Genomic DNA, 19398 nt, shown 5'->3' with positions numbered 1-19398 from the left:
TCTTGACCCGATTCATGGTCAGGAACAGGTGATTTTACATTATCTGTTATACCTCGCAAGATCTGGCCTGCAGTTTAATTCCATTAAAGTCCATCTTGCTGCAATCACAGCCTACAGAAAATCGCCCACTCAGACATCCTTTTTTAGGATGCCTGTGGTGAAGGATTTTCTGGAGGGTTTACGGAAGGTGTATCTACCAGTCAGGTCTCCTTCTCCACCTTGGGAGCTTAATGTGGTGTTAACCAAGTTAATGGGTGCTCCTTTTGAACCTATACATAAAGCTTCTTTGCAACACTTAACTTGGAAGATAGCGTTCCTTGTAGCCATTACTTCTGCTCGTAGAGTTAGCGAGATTCAGGCTCTGTGTTGTAAAGAACCGTTCACTGTCTTCCATGCAAATAGGGTGGTACTCAGGACGCATCCTGCTTTCCTTCCCAAGATAGTGTCGGATTTTCATATTAACCAAACCATAACATTACCTACTTTTTTCCCAAAAGCCTTCTAGTTCTGCTGAGAGGGCTCTGCATTCTTTGGATCTGAAGAGAGTCTTAAAGTTTTACTTAGACTGGACAAAAGCTTTAAGAAAGACAGACCGTTTATTTATCAATTATGGTCCTACTAACACTGGTTTGGCAGCATCCAAGAGATCTATCTCTAGATGGATTGTGTCATGTATTCTTCTGGCTTATCAGCTAGCACATAGGTCTTTATCAGGAAGACCTAAAGCCCATTCTACGAGAGGGAAAGATTCTACCACAGCTCTTCTTAGGAATGTGTCTATGTCAGAGATATGTAAAGCAGCAACGTGGCGTTCAGTGCACACGTTTACACGCCATTATTGTCTTGATTCAGACACACAGGCTGATGCGCAAGTTGGTCAAGCATCGCTCAGAAATTTATTTGCTAGTTCTAGCTGAACACTGTGTTAGATTTGTTGCTATGCTCTTTTCTGTTCGCCCGCGTCTTGTGGGTATGAGCTTGCTACTCTATTCAGTGCTTATGACTATTAATGAGTATCCCCTGGAAGAAAAGGATTAGTTACTTACCTGTAATCCTAGTTCTCTTTCAGGGGTATACTCATTAAAGTCATAAGCACCCTCCCGCCTCCCCGGGCGAGCAGTAGCATTGAGGTTTTTTCAATATGTATTAGTTTTTAAGTGCAGATTCCTGCTAAAGTTTACTGTACCGTACAAAAGAACTGACCTAACTGTCACCTGTGGTGCATGATGGGAGCAGGGTTGCTCCTGGAGGCCTTAAAGGCAAAGTGCTCAGATTCTCTGGGGCCTTAAAGGCGAGGTGCCAGTCTGATTTTCTGTACACAGACATTTATTCATATGCAGCCTTGTTAGGCTAATTGCCTTTTACAACAGATTCTTTGATGAAAATAAAGAGTATTTAAGTTATGAAATGCATTTCTAGGCTCTAGCCTGTTTATTGCATTGATGTATGGAGTATTTTCATACTGCAGAAAGTGTGTAATAAGGTTTTATTAGCCTATACATTATGTTGGGCTGCATATTATGTGTTTATACATGTATATGTGTATATTTTGGTTTAGTACTATGTACTAATTATTGTATATTTACACATATATATGTATATTGTTATATGTTCCGGGTTCCCGCTCACGGGCGGAGATTATTCAGTGCTTATGACTTTAATGAGTATACCCCTGAAAGAGAACTAGGAGTACAGGTAAGTAACTAATCCTTATCTGCTTCTGTCTACTAATCATTGCAGCACACATATTTTATGCAAGAATAACTTTGGTTCAATAAATATTATTGAAAACGTCCTACTATCTATTCTCTGTATATTTCTCTGAGAATAAGTGAGCACAAGTGACTGAACAAAAGATTCTGTACTGTTTCCACGATCCCTGAGTAGTCAGGGTTGTCATGTTAAGTGATTGCCAGAAAACCATTTGCTCCTTGGTAGGTTAGGGGGGGCTTATGGGTGTACTGTGAGCTAGCTGGTCTATAGACCTGCGGGGTGTCCAGAATCATTTTTGACACCAGGCCCTTAGTTTATGTTGTCCAAACAATGTGCATGTCCTTCGGATTGGTAGGAACTACACAGCATTTTTGGTTCCCTCTCATTAGCATAATTGTAAGAAAACATATGTCAGGTGCTCCACTCCACCAAAACAAATAGAATCCTTTAACTGCAGCAGTGCAGCCTAAATTCCCTGACTTGAGGCCCTGCACTCCTTGAGCTGGAGCTGTGCACTCAATGACCCTTAACCCGGGGCTGTTCACTACATCAACTATCCATGGAACTGTGCATACCCTGATAATTAACCCGGCGGAGCTGTGCACACCCTAACCCATGGCCTGAAGCGTTACACTTTACGACTATTAACCTGGAGATGTTTGCTAATACTGATCTTCTGGAGCTGTGCACACCTTGACTCCTGGTCTGGGCTCTGGAATTCCAAACCCAACAGCTGAAGTTGGAGTTATGATTTCCCTGACCAGGAGTTGTGCTCTTACATACATCTAGTCTGGAACCAACCTGTGACAATCTGTGGGCCCCATAGAGCTGCAGCTGTTTGGAGTTCAAGCAAGCACTTATTTCAATACACCAACACGAATCACAAGTCCAGTTGGACTGAGACCCATGCACGACCCACTAAGCAATACTGTGCAGGTGGTGTTTTCTGCTCACAATTAGTTCATTTAGATGAGTTCAGGCACACAGTGGAATGCAAAACCATTTTTCTTAAATGAATAACATTCTCAACATAGCATTAAGAAAGAGGATAACATTCTAAAATATTTATTTCTGAAACCCAAGTCTAGTGCACAAAATATGAATGGTACCCACATAGAACGAGAAACTAAATGTAGAAATGCATGGCATGGCCAGTGACAACAAGCTGAACAGTCCTAACATGGTTAACAAGTTCCTAGCAACCTAACACCCCGTTTCTATTTCTAAGCACTATGCTAACATTTGTAGAAAATAGAAAGCCTATACATTGAGGTCCTCATTTATGGGGATTTGGTTTAGGGCAGCGAAGCAAGTCTGCTTGTTGTGCTGCATTATGCCAAAGTGAAAGGACAGGAATGCACCGTATTTCTGCAATACGGTGCATTCCTGTCCTTTCCCCCTGCACTGGCGCCGTTTCAGCAGCTTAGCGCCAACGCAGGCATCCTTGCACCATTGTGCAAGGGTGCCTGTGATGTCGGCAGGATAGTTTTTGTGCCTGAGAGGTGTTTTCTGCTTTCTATGTATGCTGCAGAATACAGCACATATAGAAAGAGGAAGAAACTAGGAGAAATAAAGTTATTTCTCCTCGTTACACCTCGCCTCGGGAGGCGTAAGGTTTTGGTGCTTCCTCAGGTTTACATGTTCTCGTAAATCTGAGGAAGTGTCAAAATCCATGGGTGTTTTGTGGGATAACACCCTGCAATGCCCATGGAACACCTCCTGAGTGCAGACTAAGGCAAATAAGCGATTTGAGCTGCCTTGCCTTACCCCAGATCTATTAGGCCATTCAGAGTCATGCAAAGTGGCTTTGCGTGGCCTCATAAATATGATTTCAAAGTTTGTGCCGCTGTAGCGTCACAAAAAGTGGTGCTCTGGTGGCGCAAGGGTTAGCAAATATGCCCCTGAATATCTAAAGGTGTATCGCTTTGCATATGTTTTCTTAATAAGAAATAACTGTTTAGCTTTTCTCTATCTGTCACAGTGTTCATGATAAACCCCAATGCTTTCATTAGCCAAGCATCCATGGCATGGTTGTCATTCAGTAAGCTGTTGGTATGCCCACAACATATGGAATTTGTTTCTTAGATTGATATAACAATACAAGCACATTTAAAAAAATTTCATTGTTCAAATTTCTTGGTTTGTTTTCTCTTTTGTAGAACACATACAGAACGCGGAATAGAACTGGAAGCTGCTTGTCGGGGTCCAGCCTGCAGCATGCATGCAGCCTGGACAAAGTTGGTGAGTATGATCTCCAAAAGCAAGCATGGCTACTTGAAAGATTTGTATAGCCCAAGTCGTTGATGCTCAAGCATTGGGCAAGCAAGTCTTCAGTTGGGCAGCACAGTGGGATTAAATGCCCCTGTTCTCACACTCCCAGATCTCACACTCTCTCTCTCCCCAGGCAGACATTACTTATGTGCCCTTCCAGGGCCGAGTGCAAGCTAGAGGGGTTTAAGTGGATCAATGAAATCCCTTTTTTAGAATTAAATAAGAGAACAGTGGTCAAACAGTGGTGAAAGGACCTACACGCATCATAGTGCCCCATCCCAGTCAGTCATCTTGTCTGTCTTTTGGACCTTCATCTGAAACGATGATGTGCCATCATGAGAGGCAGGTATCCTCACCATGTCTATAGGGCCCCTCGCACTTCCATTTTCTGTGGTCCTACCAGGGTCAAAGATCGACAGGAGCTCCATGGGCTGTTAGCACCCAGAAGCTAAATATGGAGTCTAGACAGAGAGCTGACGTTTCTCCCTTCTTGGCACAGAATGGACATTCCTGATCTATAGTTAGCATTCTTTCTTCTGCCAGAGAATTTATTACAAATTACCTGACACATTACTAATTGCCATTCCTGTCTATACCCTGCGGAGATGACAGAATCCATCTTGATGCCAAAGAATCGCTTGGTCCTGTTCCGACACCAAACCAAAAGCGAACCAAGATGAACTTTATCTGGATTGTGAGGCGAATGCTTTTTTTGATTATTTTTACCCTTCTGCTCCCACACCCGTGTGTACCCCGCCCCCCCCACACACAACCCATCCCACCTCCCACCCTGGAGAACCCCCCCCCTTATTTCCCTGGAAAAAACAGGTTCTGCCTGACTGCTGCTATACACAAACTGCTCCGTAATTTAATTGCAATCTCTACAATTTAGCTTTCTCATTTACTTAAGTTTCTCGTTTACTCTTCTACAAGCTATTACCAATGACTGTGATTCAAAGTGCAATACTAGATGACTACTAAAAGAAACATACTCTATAGTGTGCATAGAGAGCTAGAGAAAAATTAAGGTTTTTAGGATTTTAAGTTCCCTAGAAACTCTTCCGCTTCTTGGGGTGTTTTAATAAAATGCATTTTATTATTTAACATGATTTTCAATTGTGCAGGGAACTTTAACAGCACTGTTGCCCCCAGCTTCCTAAAATCGTCCATTCTTTTCCCCAGCTCCCACTGTCTGTCTAGGGTCGTGCGAGAGAGGTCGGATCAAATCTCGAATGAGAAAGAAGAGTCTCTTGACTTCAAAGATTTCAGCTTGAGAGCCGTTGTTAAAATGTCCTCTTTAATGGAAAATGTCAGAAAATTAACTAGAATCTTCCTAGATTTTGTTCTGTTAGGCTGTCTTCTAAACGGATCTCGATGGATTCTCTGAATATCTCTTTTTAGATCCTCTTCCGTGGCGTCAATCTGTATTGTGTCCTTAATGAGGGAGATACCATAAGATTTAAGGTCACCCCCTTCTCTTCCTTCTGGTATATTTAAGAGTCAAAGGTTATTGCGCCTAGAATTATTTTCCAATATTTCCATTCTTTCATGAAGGGCGGCCTCTCCTCTTTTGAGTGCAGAGATATCCGATCTGACGTTGCCCTAACCGTCTTTAATGGATCCGACCTCACTCGCCAGCACAGTTGTTCTTGAGCTTAGATTGACAAGCTTCTTCTCCAATGATTCACAAAACACTCGGATTTCCCCCGATTTACCTCTGAGACCGCAAAACCCTTTTTGATATCCATGGCCATTGAGGTGAAGAGGGTTTCCCAGGAGGTCCCCGACCAGCATCGCCCAAAGGTACCACTGGACCCAACGTGTCTCCGCAGACCTCAAGACTTTTTTCACCTCCTTTGCCTCCTTTACCCAACTCCCCGCTCTTTTTTACTACCTCTGCATATTAGCGAAGGCTAATTGGTTATCTGCAATGTTAACCGATGTAGTTGTATGATTATCCACCAAAACCCCTTGGTTGGCTTGCAACTCACTCATCTGTAACTCAGGCCCAGACGGATCCGCGGACACCCCCGATGGGGAGTCCACCACCAAAGGGCGGTCTGGTATGGGATTCGGCTGAGCGGGTGCAAGAGTAGATACTGACGGGGGTAGGGGGAGACTTAACTCCATAGTAGAAGGTGGAGACAATTTTGTTAAATCGGAGGACACCAAATGTACCCTTAGCGCACTCTGCTTCTCTCCCTGCCGTTGCGGAGTCTGGAGATGCCGCCTCGACAGTTCTTGTTTCTGCCGCCGCTGTCACTGATGCTGCCGCCTCTCCCCCAGTTGCAGCAGGCGTCTCCACTTTCCCCTCCAGCGTGGCTGCACCGGCACTCATCTCACGTCCAGTGCTGGCTCTTCCCTCCGTCCTCCCGGATCCACTCTGACCGAGACCGCCTCGCAACAAACCGCGGGCAACAAACTCCCGGCCCCGCCCCAGCTTGACCGCTGCACTAAAGCAACACGGGAGATCCAAGCCCGACTCCTAGCACATATAAAGTAAGTTTTAGAGTTTTAAATATGAAGTAAAAGAGAGTTTGAGTTTTTAAGTCGTTAGAGAGCATTTATAGAGTTTTTTGGAGCCACCATAGCCCCTTTAGCACGATGGAGCAGCAGAGTAGTCGGCGCAGGCAAGCGGCCGCTCAGCTTACGGCCGCCATGTTCTCGCTTGACTACCTTGGTGTCGGAACAGGATTGGTTTGAGTATGTCTCAGGGTTTTAGTCCCATTATATATCTGCCATGAAAACATTACGGTGTCTATCTTGGAACATTAATGGTCTACGACTCAAAAGTAGGAGTGAAAGAATCCTACAATATTTAAAAGATTCACCAGCCCAGATAGTTATCCTTCAAGAAACCCACCTGGTAAACAAGGAAATGGATGATATTTGTGGGAAGCTTAGGTGGGTGGAACATTACGTCTGTTCAGACCAGACAGCTAACATCAGGGTGTGGCTATTATAATAAAAAAAACAAGCCAATGCATCTCTACAAGAAGTTAGAACTGACTCGAGTGGTAGGTGGGTGATAGTGAAGATTCTGGCAGAAAACGTCCCCTTGACAATTGCTGGGTATTACGGTCCCAATCAGGATTATCCATCAACGCTAAAAACCATTTCTTTTAATCTCTTGCAGTTGCCGGATTCAACTGTTTTAGCAGGGGATTTTAATATTGTTCTGAATCCAAAATTGGATAAATCAACTAATAGCAGGGCAACAATCCCCTCAAAATCAAGAGCATTTTTAAAAATAATGATGAAGCAATATGATCTTAGTGACATATGGAGAGAGAGATCAGGATCACAGCTGAGGGTATCTTTCTACAATAAAAAATACAGACATAAGTCACGAATAGATTATATCCTGATTAGCAACGATTTAAGGGACCGCACACAGAATATCGACTATTTAACCCCTCACTTGTCAGACCATGCGGCTGTCTGGATTGACAAATCTAGCCAGTAGCCAACAACCAAGGGTATGGACGTTTGACCGCACACTCCTCCTAGACACAGCAGTCACGGTTTTTCTGATCCAAGAGGTGAAAGCCTTTTTAGATATCAATTTAGGCTCATCAGACATAATGGTGGTATGAAACGCATTAAAATCCTTTCTGAGAGGCCTGATCACAAATAAAATTGTCTATAAAAATAGATAATACAGGCAAGAGATCACTTCTGTGGAGTCCCAAATGAAGCTATTGGAGGAAAAAATTAATCTGGTATCTGAGCAGGAACAAGACCTCCAAGAGACATTAATGGCAGAATTAGAGGCCTTAAAGGTTCGGTTGGAAAATTCAATTCAAACGAGAATTTCCAATAGGTGGGAGGTGAGTAAGCTCGCCCACTTCGAATACGGAGAGGGGCGGGATGGTTGTTAGCCTGGAAAACCAGAACTGACAGAGTCAAGAATCATATTAAAGAAAGATGACGGCTCCAAGTTACTAACAAGTAAAGAGGAGGAGATGGGAGAGATATTTCACGCTTATTTCGAAGGGTTATATAAAGATGAAAGTGACTCTGATTTAAAATCTGTTCAAGGCTGGCTAAATTCTATCGAGCTACCTGGACTGAGTGTAATGCATCAGGAAAGTATGGAGGCTGGAATTTCACATCAAGCGATAAGGAAGGCTCTTCTGGACAAGAGGAAGGGCAAGGCAGCAGGGTCGGATGGCCTTCCTGCGGAACTATACAAGGATTTGACCGAGGTAGTTACCCCAGTTTTGGCTGAGATTTTCAATAAAATCCTGTTAGAAGGAGCCCAACCTCCAGCTACCTGGAGGGAAGCAAATATCATCCTAATCCTTAAACCAGGTAAACCTTATATAAACTGCAGCTCATATAGGCCGATATCCTTGCTAAATTCCGACTACAAAATCTTTTTTAAAACCTTGGCGGATAGACTAGGGAACATAGATGGGGAAGTGCTCCATTCTGACCAGAAGGGATTCATCGAGGGGCGAAATCTCTTTAATCTTACACAGGATTTTATTGGCGCTATAGATTTTGCATCCACCTTTTCTCTACCCCTAGCAGCAATGACTGGATGCAACCAAAGCTTTTGATAGGGTGGATTGGAAGTTTTTTGGGGCAGTTTTGGAAAAGTTAAAATTTGGGCCAAAATGTTGCCTCACTATCCGCCTTATCTATAGCGAACCATCTGCCAGAATGGTGCTAAATGGTAAAACCACCAGACCATTTAAAATTGAAAGGCGCACGAGACAGGGCTGCCCCCTGTCCCCCCTTCTTTTTGACCTCTATATAGAGCCATTTGCTCAGCGACTTAGAGAGGAGCCAGCTATTACATCATTTAAGAGCGGTTTATGGGACAGGAAGGTAGCTCTGTATGCCGATGACATCCTTATTTTGGCATCAGATCTGGATTCTTCTTTCCCTAGGGTGATTGAACTTGCTAGGGATTTTGGCCGGGTCTCTGGGTACGAGGTTAATGAAGATAAAACTGAGATAATGACTTGGAACTTGCCAGTGTCCTGATACCAAACCAAGAAAGAGCTACGTTACTTAGGAATAAGGATTGTTCCAGAGGTAGACCAAATACCTAAAATTAATTTCAACAAACTTTTGAAGGAATCTCAAGCCCATATGAAAATTTGGCAACATCTACCTCTGTCTATATTGGGCAGAGTAAATCTTATAAAGATGTCTATCTTGCCGAAAATCACGTTCCTGTTTAATACCATCCCTTTGAACTTTGGGAAAGCATTAATCGATAACATTCAGAAATCCATTAATTCTTTTGTTTGGGCATCTAAAGCTGGTCTGGCTCTTCCGGATATTCAATATTATGCATGGGCCTTCCAGCTGTCATATTCTAGAATGCTGCTAAAAAAAAACGATTCATCAGGTAGAGGTAAAATGTTCCTGGCCACGTTGGAACAACTGGGGCTTCCTCGAGAAGGTTTTATGTTTAAATATGGGGACAAAAAATGTTTTTAAGAAGGTCAGACTGAAGGTCCTAAGTGGTATGGCCCAAAATTGGGCAAAGATAAAACAATTAATAGGCTTTGAATATTATTCGAGGCTTCCTCCTATGTGGGACAGCCCGGGAACCCCTAGCTGCTAAAAAGATCAGCTGGCAGCCCCTTTAAAAACATCCGGAGTAGTAGTATGGGGGGACCTTGCGGTTGGTGGATCGCTACTGCCATGGGTAACTCTAAATGATAAGCTGGCGGGCAGTCTGTCAAGGTTTAAATACCTGCAGCTATTGAGCTGGTCTCAGAATTTGAAGATCCCATTAGGGCAAGGGAACCCCCTGGAAGACCATCTAGTTAACAAACCAGTAGGGAAGAAAGAAATATCCTTTTACTATTGGCCTATCGAAGAGGCTATTGATGGCGAATTTAAGCTGGCCGAGCAATTATGGGGGGAGGCTATTCCGGATATTGATTGGGAGTCCCTTTGGCTGTCTTCATACAACACCCTTTTTTTGACCGTAAAGCCAGCGTGGTTGAAGAGAAACCACTATTTTACACATAGGGCTTACTTCTCCCCGGCAAGGCTCTCTAAAATGTCCAAAGCCCCCCCAGCCAAGGGTAAAAAATTCAACCTGGAAAGCGCTCCGGATATACACATGTTCTGGGCTTGTCCTTCATTGGAGGAATTTTGGAGCAAAATTGAAGTCTCTCTAACATCAATCCTGGGGAATACGATACATATCTCCCTTGGAATTTTTTTTGGGGCATCTGGAGGGATATTATTGGCCCGGATAGAGACTTTTTATTCTTTGCAATGCTTTTGCCCAGATGTGAAATTTGTAAGAGATGGGCTGAAGTAATATCTCCCACACATTCAGAGTGGTTGTCTTCTTTATATAAAACCTCTAAAATGGATTTGATTCAGTTGAAAAATTCAAAGAAAAAGATCATCTGAAAAATACGATTAAATTGGACAGCAGTCTGGTTGTGTGGCCCATTTTTTTGTATCCTATGATTAAGTCTCAGGCAGTGTCTAAGTTTGTGACGACCAGTGACACTGGCCCTTGGTTTAGCCCTAAAGAGAGCACAACCACCCTCCTCTGCAACAATGGGAGGTCAGCAACTAGGATGAAGTGGGTATGTTGCTGGTAGTGCTGAGGGGCAAGATCGAATTGTTGGGCCTACCTCTCCTTTTGGAGTAATAGCGGCAGCCTATGGATTTCATGTTAGCTGTGGTAAGAGGCGAATGAGGGGAAAACAAATCGCTTGGTATTCCTTTTCCTCCTAGAGACAAAGTCATTGTTGCAGTTATTTTGAATGCCGCAGCATGCGCTGGCAACAAGCCACCCAATCATTTGTTTACTTTCCAGATATTCCACATAATAAATTGTGCCACTCCTTTTTCCACAGAGCAGTGTGTAGGCTTTTCATCAGTTTCAGGCATGCCATGCTGGTATTTTGGGACACTTGCTGTTAATATTTTGTTGGCATTTCTCTGAGGACATGGTATTTCATATACTCTCCCCTGTTTCATGCCGTCTGGTAGGGTGTTTCATTTAGACTTTGGGGCATTTCACAGATGTTTTGGAGTTATTGTTTGGTGATGTAATAGGAAACTCATGCCTCTAGGGCTTGCACTTGTTCAAACATAATTTTGGTAGAATACCTACAATATAGAACAATTATTTCTAGTATCTGAGCTTCTAATCTATATTGTGCAGAGTTGGCATTCCTTCTTCATGACAGTTGCTTTAAGATTCTCTCTCTTGGAGTACTGTGCCTTAAAGGTAACCAAATCACATTCCCAGCACTCTTTCTTAATACCTCCATGACTGATGAAATTGATATAAACATGAGTCTGGTAAAGAATTCTGGAATTATACAGATGGACACCTTGCCACAACCAGACTGACTCTGACCTAAACATCGGAAGGGCGATTTGGATGAACAAGTATTCCACTGGGGTATGTTGCAGCAGGATTCACACTTTCTTACATGGCTGCTGCCTCAACGCCATGTTGTCCTACATTTGCCGTTCCAGTTCCAAGATGTGCCCAGTCACTAAGATGCTGCCAGTGCTTACTTTTCCAACATAGCAAACACGAGGAGATGTTGGACGGAGCTCTGAAACTTTTCTGTCACTCACCCCCAGTCACAGATACGGGTTAAATTCATCATCGTTCTTTAGCTCACTTCAGCACCTCAGTTCAGACCCAGCTATATGCAAATCAGCCTTGACCCTGTGCATCATCGGAACAGTCCAGCCCGAACTGCCAAGTCAGATCATCCCTGAACCGGAAACAAGCATCCTGGGAGCGGTTTCAGGGTAACACCCCTCACCAGCCAAGCTAGCTTGAATCCAGTGGCAAAGTGAGCAAGGGACCCACGTCTGGGCATACCCTGCCAACTTAGGGTGAACAAAGCAAACACAAGGAGATGATGGACGGAGAGCTGAAACTTTTCAGACACTCAACCCCAGTCACAGATCTGGGTTGAATCCATCATCGTTCTTTAGCTCACTTCGCCACCTTAGTTCAGACTCAGCTATATGCAAATCAGTCTTGACCCTGTGCCTCATGGGAACAGTCCAGCCAGAACGTCCAAGCCAGGTCTTCCTTGAACAGGAAACAATCAGCCAAGGACCGGTTTCAGGGTAACACCCCCCCTCAGCCAGGCTAGCTTGAATCCAGTGGCAAAGTGAGCAAGGGACCCACGTCTGGACATAGCCTGCCAACTTTGGGTGAACAAAGCAAACACAAGGAGATGATAGATGGAGCGCTGAAACTTTTCAGACACTCACACCCAGTCACAGATCTGGGTTGAATCCATCATCGTTCTTTAGCTCACTTCGCTTGGCAGTTTGTGCTGGACTGTTCCCATAAAGGACAGGGTTAGGACTGATTTCCAAATGGCGGGGTCCAAACTGGGGTGGGGTGGTGTGTTGAGCAAAAGAATGATGGATTAAACCAAGATCCTTGTGACTGGGGGTGAATGTTTGCATTGTCCAGCATTCCGTCCATCAATTGTTTCTTTTGCATATGTCGCCCTAAGTGGGAAGGGTATGCCCAGACGGGGGTCCCGTGCTCACTACACCACTGAATTCAAGCTAGCCTGGCTGATGAAGGGTGATGCCCTGAAACCGGTCCCAGGATGCTTGTTTCCAGTCCAGGGAGGACCTGCCTTGGCAGTTTGGGCTGGACTGTTCCCATAAAGAAAAGGGTCAAGACTGATGTGCATATGGCTGGGTCCAAACTGGGGTGGTGTGGTGAGCAAAAGAATTATGGATTTAACCCAGAATCTTATGACTGGGAGTGAATGTTTGCTTTGTCCAGCATTCCCTCCATAAATTGTTTCTTTTGAATATGTCGCCCTAAGTGGGAAGGGTATGCCCAGACTTGGGTCCCGTGCTCACTACACCACTGGATTCAAGCTAGCCTGGTTGATGAAGGGTGATGCTCTGAAACCAGTCTCAGGATGCTTGTTTCCAGTCCAGGGAGGATCTGGCTTGGCAGTGCGGGCTAGACTGTTCCCCTAAAGAAAAGGGTCAAGACTGATGTGCATATGGCGGGGTCCAAACTGGGGTGGTGTGGTGAACAAAATAATTATGGATTTAACGCAGATCCTTATGACTGGGAGTGAATGTTTGCATTATCCAGCATTCCTTCCATCAATTGTTTCTTTTGCATATGTCACCCTAAGTGGGAAGGGTAGGCCCTGACGTGGGTCCCGTGCTCACTACACCACTGGATTCAAGCTAGCCTGGCTGATGAAGGGTGATTCCCTGAAACCGGTGCCAGGATGCTTGTTTCCGGTCCAGGGAGGACCTGGCTTGGCAGTTCGGGCAGGACTGTCCTATAAGTACCAGGTTCAAGACAGATTTGCATATGGCTGGGTCCAAACTGGGGTGGTGAGGTGAGCAAAAGATTGGATTAAACCCAGATCCTTGTGACTGGGGGTGAATCTATGCATTGTCTAGCTTCCCGTCATCAATTGTTTCTTTTGCATACTTTTCCTACATGGCTGCTCCCACCACAAGTCACCAGAGAATACACCTGCTGTAATTTGAGAATCCTGTAATGGGCAGAAAGGGTTTTAGTGGCACAAAGGCCTTTAATTATTCATTCCTACGTGTCTCCCCTGCAGCCCCTGGTAGTTAATCTATCTGCCTTTCTACCCTGTCCATGGATCCCACCAGACCAGGCATGTGTCCACTTACTCCATATCTATTCTTATGGGTGTTCATTTGTGGACCGACAGCAATGCATCATCAGTCATTGGGAGTCTTCGGCTGAAAATGACCGACGTTGTTATTGTAGAATGCAAATAAGTGAATGAAAGTCCAATTTTTGAAGCGACCGCTCTGTATACCTTTGGGCAACAACTATGAGCAACTTGGAGCAAGAGTTTAGGCAAACCCACCATGTGTCATAATAATGTGGTACGACCTTCCATTTTCTATACCAACTACTATAATGTTATCAATATTAATATGTTGCTGCAATTTCTTTATCTGTTTGAGGCACTCCACAGAAATATTTTGGTTAGACTGTTCCATCTTCTTGAGTCACTGATTTAAATTTTAGTTGGGTTGTAAGGTAATTGAAATGGCTACAAAATAGCTATAACTCCCAATTATCTGAGAAGGATAGGGCATTTAAACAAGGAGATTTATTATTTGGATGGCAGGAGCAAAAAGCTTTCCGGCTATTTTTGGATACGTCAAGGCAATCACAATTAACTGATATTTTGGTGTTCAAAGAGTAGAGCTATAGGTACATATTCCAACATTTGAGTTCGCCCTGTGGTTAAGGCATGGTATGTCTAGAAAGGAGTAATTCTGTCCTGTAACTCCAGTTCTTTAGTAGGGGTATCTCTGTTATAGTCATAATCTAGGGAATAGTCCCGCCCATGTGCGTGGACCCCGGAGCAATCAAAAATAATCTCTTACAGTGTCAAAAAATGCAGGAAATGCATAGACACTTAAGAGAGAATTTAAAGACAGATAATGCAGCCAAAAAAGGCTACACTGTCCAGTACTTCAACTAGAAATTCCACCACAAAATCCACAAAACAGCAAAGCCTGTACAGATTTCCCTTGCTTAACAGCAAAATCCCTCAGGAATGATAGAGAGAAGAACCTGGACAGACAAGCCCCATAGGCTGCCATTATGTGGCTTAAATAGGATACTGTGCCTTTAAGGAACCTTCCAGAACCTTCTCTCAGTATCCCAGAATGCATAGCAGGTCCAACTTAGTTTCAGTTCTTTTTGAAGGCGTAAAAAACGCCAGACCTGTAGCATTATGCACCTGAACAAATCTCCACCGGGGAGGCGGGAGGGCACTTATGACTATAACAGAGATACCCCTACTACAGAACTGGAGTTACAGGACAGAAACTACTCCTTCTGTAGTAGGGGATCTCTGTGTATAGTCATAATCTAGTGAATAGAATGGCAAGCCCATCCCCACATCAAGCGGCGGTGGAGAGCATGAAATCACGCCACTATTGTGCGAACAAATTCCGCAGCGAAGCCTGCCCAACCTGAGCGTCTGCCCTGGCATCAATGTCCAGGCAGTAATGCTTAGCAAAGGTATGGACCGACTTCCAAGTGGCCGCCTTGCAGATCTCTGCAAAGGGAACATTACGAAGCATAGCTGTCGTGGCAGCTTTGCCTCTGGTGGAATGAGCCTTAGGTTTACCCCCTAAGGTCTTATTAGCTTTGCAGTAACACAATTGTATGCAGGACACAATCCACCTCGAGATGGACTGTTTAGAGGTAGCAAGACCTGTCCTGACTGAGCCATAATTAATGAACAATTGGTCTGACCTACGAATATCTTTAGTCTCATCAAGATAAAACTTCAGCACCCTCCTCACATCCAGGGAATGTAAAGACCTTTCCGCTGGAGATGACGGATTCTGAAAGAACGTAGGCAAAGTGATATTCTGATTGATATGAAAATCAGAAACAACCTTGGGAAGAAACTTAGGGTGAGTACGCATAACAACCTTAGCAGCATGAAAAACAGTATAAGGTTCTTGGCAACACAACGCCTGAATTTCACTCACCCTGCGGGCCGATGTAATGGCCACGAGGAACGCCGCCTTCCAGGACAGGTGCTGCAACGAAGCCTTATGAATAGGTTCAAAGGGCTCCTTCATCAATCTGGACAGCACCACATTCAAGTCCCACGAAGGCGAAGGAAGCCTGACAGGAGGGAATACTTTCTTCAAGCCTTCCAAAAAATCTTTGATCACAGGGATCTGGAAGAAGGAAGTCTGTGAAGGGCCTTTCCTGTAGGCAGTCAAAGCAGCAAGATGAACCTTAATGGAATGGACATTAAGGCCCGACTGCGCCAGATGCAGTAGATATAGAAGGATGACATCTTCCTTGCATGTCGTAGGGTTAAAGTTCTTAGACTTGCACCAGATGCAAAACCTCTTCCACTTGTAAGCATAAGAAGTCCTAGTGGAAGGGCGTTTAGCCTCCTTCAGTATGTCCATACAATCCTCTGGGAGATTCAGATGGCCATATGGCACTATTTCAGGAGCCATGCCGCCAAACTCAAAGACGAGAGGTTGGGGTGCACCATCCGCCCCCCGAACTTCGTGAGAAGGTCCGGCCTGCACGGCAGCTTCATGTGAGGAAGGAGAGACCGGTGAAGCAGGTCCGTGAACCACCACTGTCTGGGCCATTCCGGGGCAATCAGAATCATTCTCGCCCTGGATTGGGACAGCTTGATGAGAACCGCCGGAATCAGGGGAATTGGTGGAAAAGCGTACAGAAAGCTGTTCGACCAGTTGATCCATAACGCGTTCCCCAGCGTCCCCGGCTGGTAGTACCTGGAGGCGAAGCCTCGGCATTTTCTGTTTTCGGCGGTGGCGAACAGATCTACGTCTGGAGTCCCCCACCTTGCGAAGACTTCTCCCAGAACTTCGTCGCTTATGACCCATTCGTGGTTTTCCTGAATGAGTCTGCTCAGTTCGTCTGCCTGAACATTCTGCACACCTGGCAGGTGGGTGGCTGTTATCGACAGTCCTCGAGCCAGAAGCCAGTGCCAGATCGCCTGCGCCTCCTGCGACAGAGTGCGCGATCTCGAGCCCCCCTGCTTGTTGAGGTAATACATCGTTGTCGTGTTGTCTGTCTGAACAAGCAGAGAGTTGGTCTGAAAGGACGGGTGAAAAGCCTTCAGCGCCAAGTGCACAGCCCTGAGTTCCAGGAAATTGATGTGGTACGTGGCCTCCGTCTGGGACCACGTCCCTTGAATCTGCAGGTCTCCGGAGTGCGCTCCCCAGCCCTGGAGAGAAGCATCCGTCACGATAGTCTGTGTGGGAATGTCCTTGTGGAAGGGAACCCCTCTGAGAAGATTCTCCTTCGAGCACCACCACTTCAGAGACTGAAGAGCATGTAGAGACAGTCGTATCTTGTCGTCCCAAGATCCTCTCCTCTGGTCCCATTGATCCTCCAAGCACTCCTGCAGCGGTCTCATGTGCAGCCGCGCATGTGGCGTCAGGAAGATACACGAGGCCATCGATCCCAGCAGAGAAGACACCGTCCTCACTGTCGTGGATGGAGTAGACATGAGAGCCTGAGCCTTCCGAAGGAGTGATAAACGTCGCTCCTCCGAAGGAGATACGCTTGCTGACAGCGTGTTGATGGAGGCTCCCAAGTACTGGATGCACTGGACCGGAGTCGGGACAGACTTGGACATGTTGATGTGCAACCCCAGCTTGTTCAAGAGAACGCACGTCCTCTGGAAGTGTGCTGGAGCTTCCGAGAAGGAGGAGGCCTTGATCAACCAATCGTCCAGGTACGGGTAGACAAACACCTTGTTCTTCCTCAGGTGTGCCGCTACCACTGCCATGCATTTTGAAAATGTCCTGGGTGCAGACTTCAGCCCGAAGGGAAGCACCGTGTACTGATAGTGATTGGTGCCGACTTGAAAGCGCAGAAACTTCCTGTGTTTGCATGCAATAGGCACATGGAAGTATGCATCCTGTAGATCTATGGCACACATCCAATCTCCTCGTTGCAGCTGAGGGTAGATCTGATGCAACGACAGCATGCGAAACTTTTCTCTGCGAATCCACTTGTTTGCCTGTCGCAAGTCCAGAATGGGCCTGAACTCGTTCTTGTCCTTCTTGCGGACGAGAAAGAACCGAGAGTAAAGACCACTTCCTCTTTGAGACAGAGGTACGTCCTCTATCGCCCTTTTTCTCAGCAGGATGTCTGCCTCCGCCTGGAGCTCGCGCAGCTGGTACTGCGAGCTGACCGGAGGGATCGATGGAGGAGGGCTGATGAACCGAAGACTGTATCCATTGCAAACAATATTCAGCACCCACTTGTCCTGAGTAATTTTTCTCCACTCTGCCAGAAAAAATTGAACGCTTCCCCCCACCGGAGCGGGTAACGGACGAGGGGGAAGTAACCGCTCAGGGTCGAGACCCGGCCGGGCCCTTGGTCGCGGTAAAGGACTGCTGTCTACCTCTACCCCCTGGCGTTTCTGGAAGGGCCTTCTGTACTGCTGCTGTTGCGGCTGCTGCTGATGCTGCCCAGAAGACTGTCCCCTTCCTCGACCCTGCAACCCGAACCGTTGCTGGAACTGGCGGTAGGGTTTCTTCTCCTTGGGCTTCTCCAGGCCCACCGCCGTCAGGGTCTCAGCCTCGGCCTTCATCCTGGCCATTTCATCATCCGCGTGTTTCCCGAAGAGGGTATCTCCGGAAAACGGCAGATTCGCCACACGTTGTTGCGCTTCAGGCTTAAGGGACGTCAACCTGAGCCAAGCATGGCGCCTCTGGTTTATACCGTGGCAGTATCCATGCACGGACAGCAGGGAGATATCTGCCGCGGCACTAATGGCCTGGTTAGAGACCAGCATCCCCTCCTGGACGATCTCCATGAAGTCCTCTCTGCGGTCGCGAGGAACGAGGTCCGCAAACTGCTCCATCGAGTCCCACAGCGAACGGTCATATCGCCCCAACAGAGCCGAGTCACTGGCGGCCTTCATCGTTGTGGAGGACGTCCCACACTCCTTCCGTCCAGCCGAGTCCATCCAGCGGCTCTCCTTATCAGGAGGCACAGTGGATGCAGGGGAGGTGGCATGGAGCTTCCGAGCCGCTGTCACGATCACGGAATCCGGTGTTGGGTCCTTTCTCAAGAAAGCTGGGTCCGACTCTGGAGCTCTGTATTTCTTGATGAGCCTGGAGGGCGCAGACTTCACCACCGCCGGTGTTAGGAAGAGCTGTTCCGCAGGCTCAAGGAGCCCTGGCACCAAAGGTAGTAGGGGGCGAGACAGGTGTTTCTTATGTAATGTCTCAAAGATCACAGAAGTTGAAGGCGTAGGAGCTGTAACCTTGATCCCCAACTTCGCCGCCCCACGCAGGAGAACCTCCTGAAACGTACCAATGTCATCTACTGGGGACACCCTAGTCTCCGGTGAATCAGATAACGTTGGCGAGTAGGAACGGGTCCCCGAGGTAGAACGGGACCGGGACCTATGCCTCCTATGGCGATGCCTGGATCTCGATGAAGACCTGCGACCACTCCTAGATCTGTCTAGATTTATATATATTATAATCTATCGTTTACCCGAGCGAGACCTAGATCTCTTGGGCCTGGGCCTGTCCGTAGGCCTCCCCGGGTCAGACGCCTTAGGCTTCGGGAGAACCTTCGACTTAGGAGTCTTCTTCGGGGGTGTCGGGTACTTGGGTACCGACACCGATCTCGGCGGAACCGGTGGAGGAGGCGTAACCGGAACCGGGACCTTCGGAGCCGGCAAGGGAGGCAACGGGGGAGGGGTCGGAGCTCTCGGAGGCGGACCCCTGGGTAAAGGAGGCGGAGTAGGCTTCTTCGGGGTATACACCACGGAATACGCCGTTCCCGGCGAGCCACCACCATGTCCAGACTGCGGGGAGCCCCCCACAGTCCTGGGCCTGTCCTGACGACCTCCTGACGCCGAAGACCGGTGTCCAAACATG

The 19398-nt window shown here is 46.5% G+C and overlaps 1 protein-coding gene across 2 annotated transcripts in view; it reads left to right on the top strand.

The window, feature by feature from the left end:
* Positions 1-19398, top strand: part of RASAL3 (RAS protein activator like 3) — a 286096-nt gene that overhangs the window by 160238 nt on the left and 106460 nt on the right. For both annotated transcript variants that reach the window (XM_078682087.1, XM_078682079.1), the window contains exon 3: positions 3873-3954. In XM_078682087.1, the coding sequence (XP_078538213.1) occupies positions 3873-3954 (82 nt within the window). The remainder of the gene's footprint in view (positions 1-3872; positions 3955-19398) is intronic.

Source organism: Lissotriton helveticus, chromosome 1_1 (genome assembly GCF_964261635.1).
Source record: "Lissotriton helveticus chromosome 1_1, aLisHel1.1, whole genome shotgun sequence".
NCBI lineage: Eukaryota > Metazoa > Chordata > Amphibia > Caudata > Salamandridae > Lissotriton > Lissotriton helveticus.
Note: the sequence above shows the minus strand (reverse complement) of the source record. Positions and strands in the feature narration are given on the sequence as shown.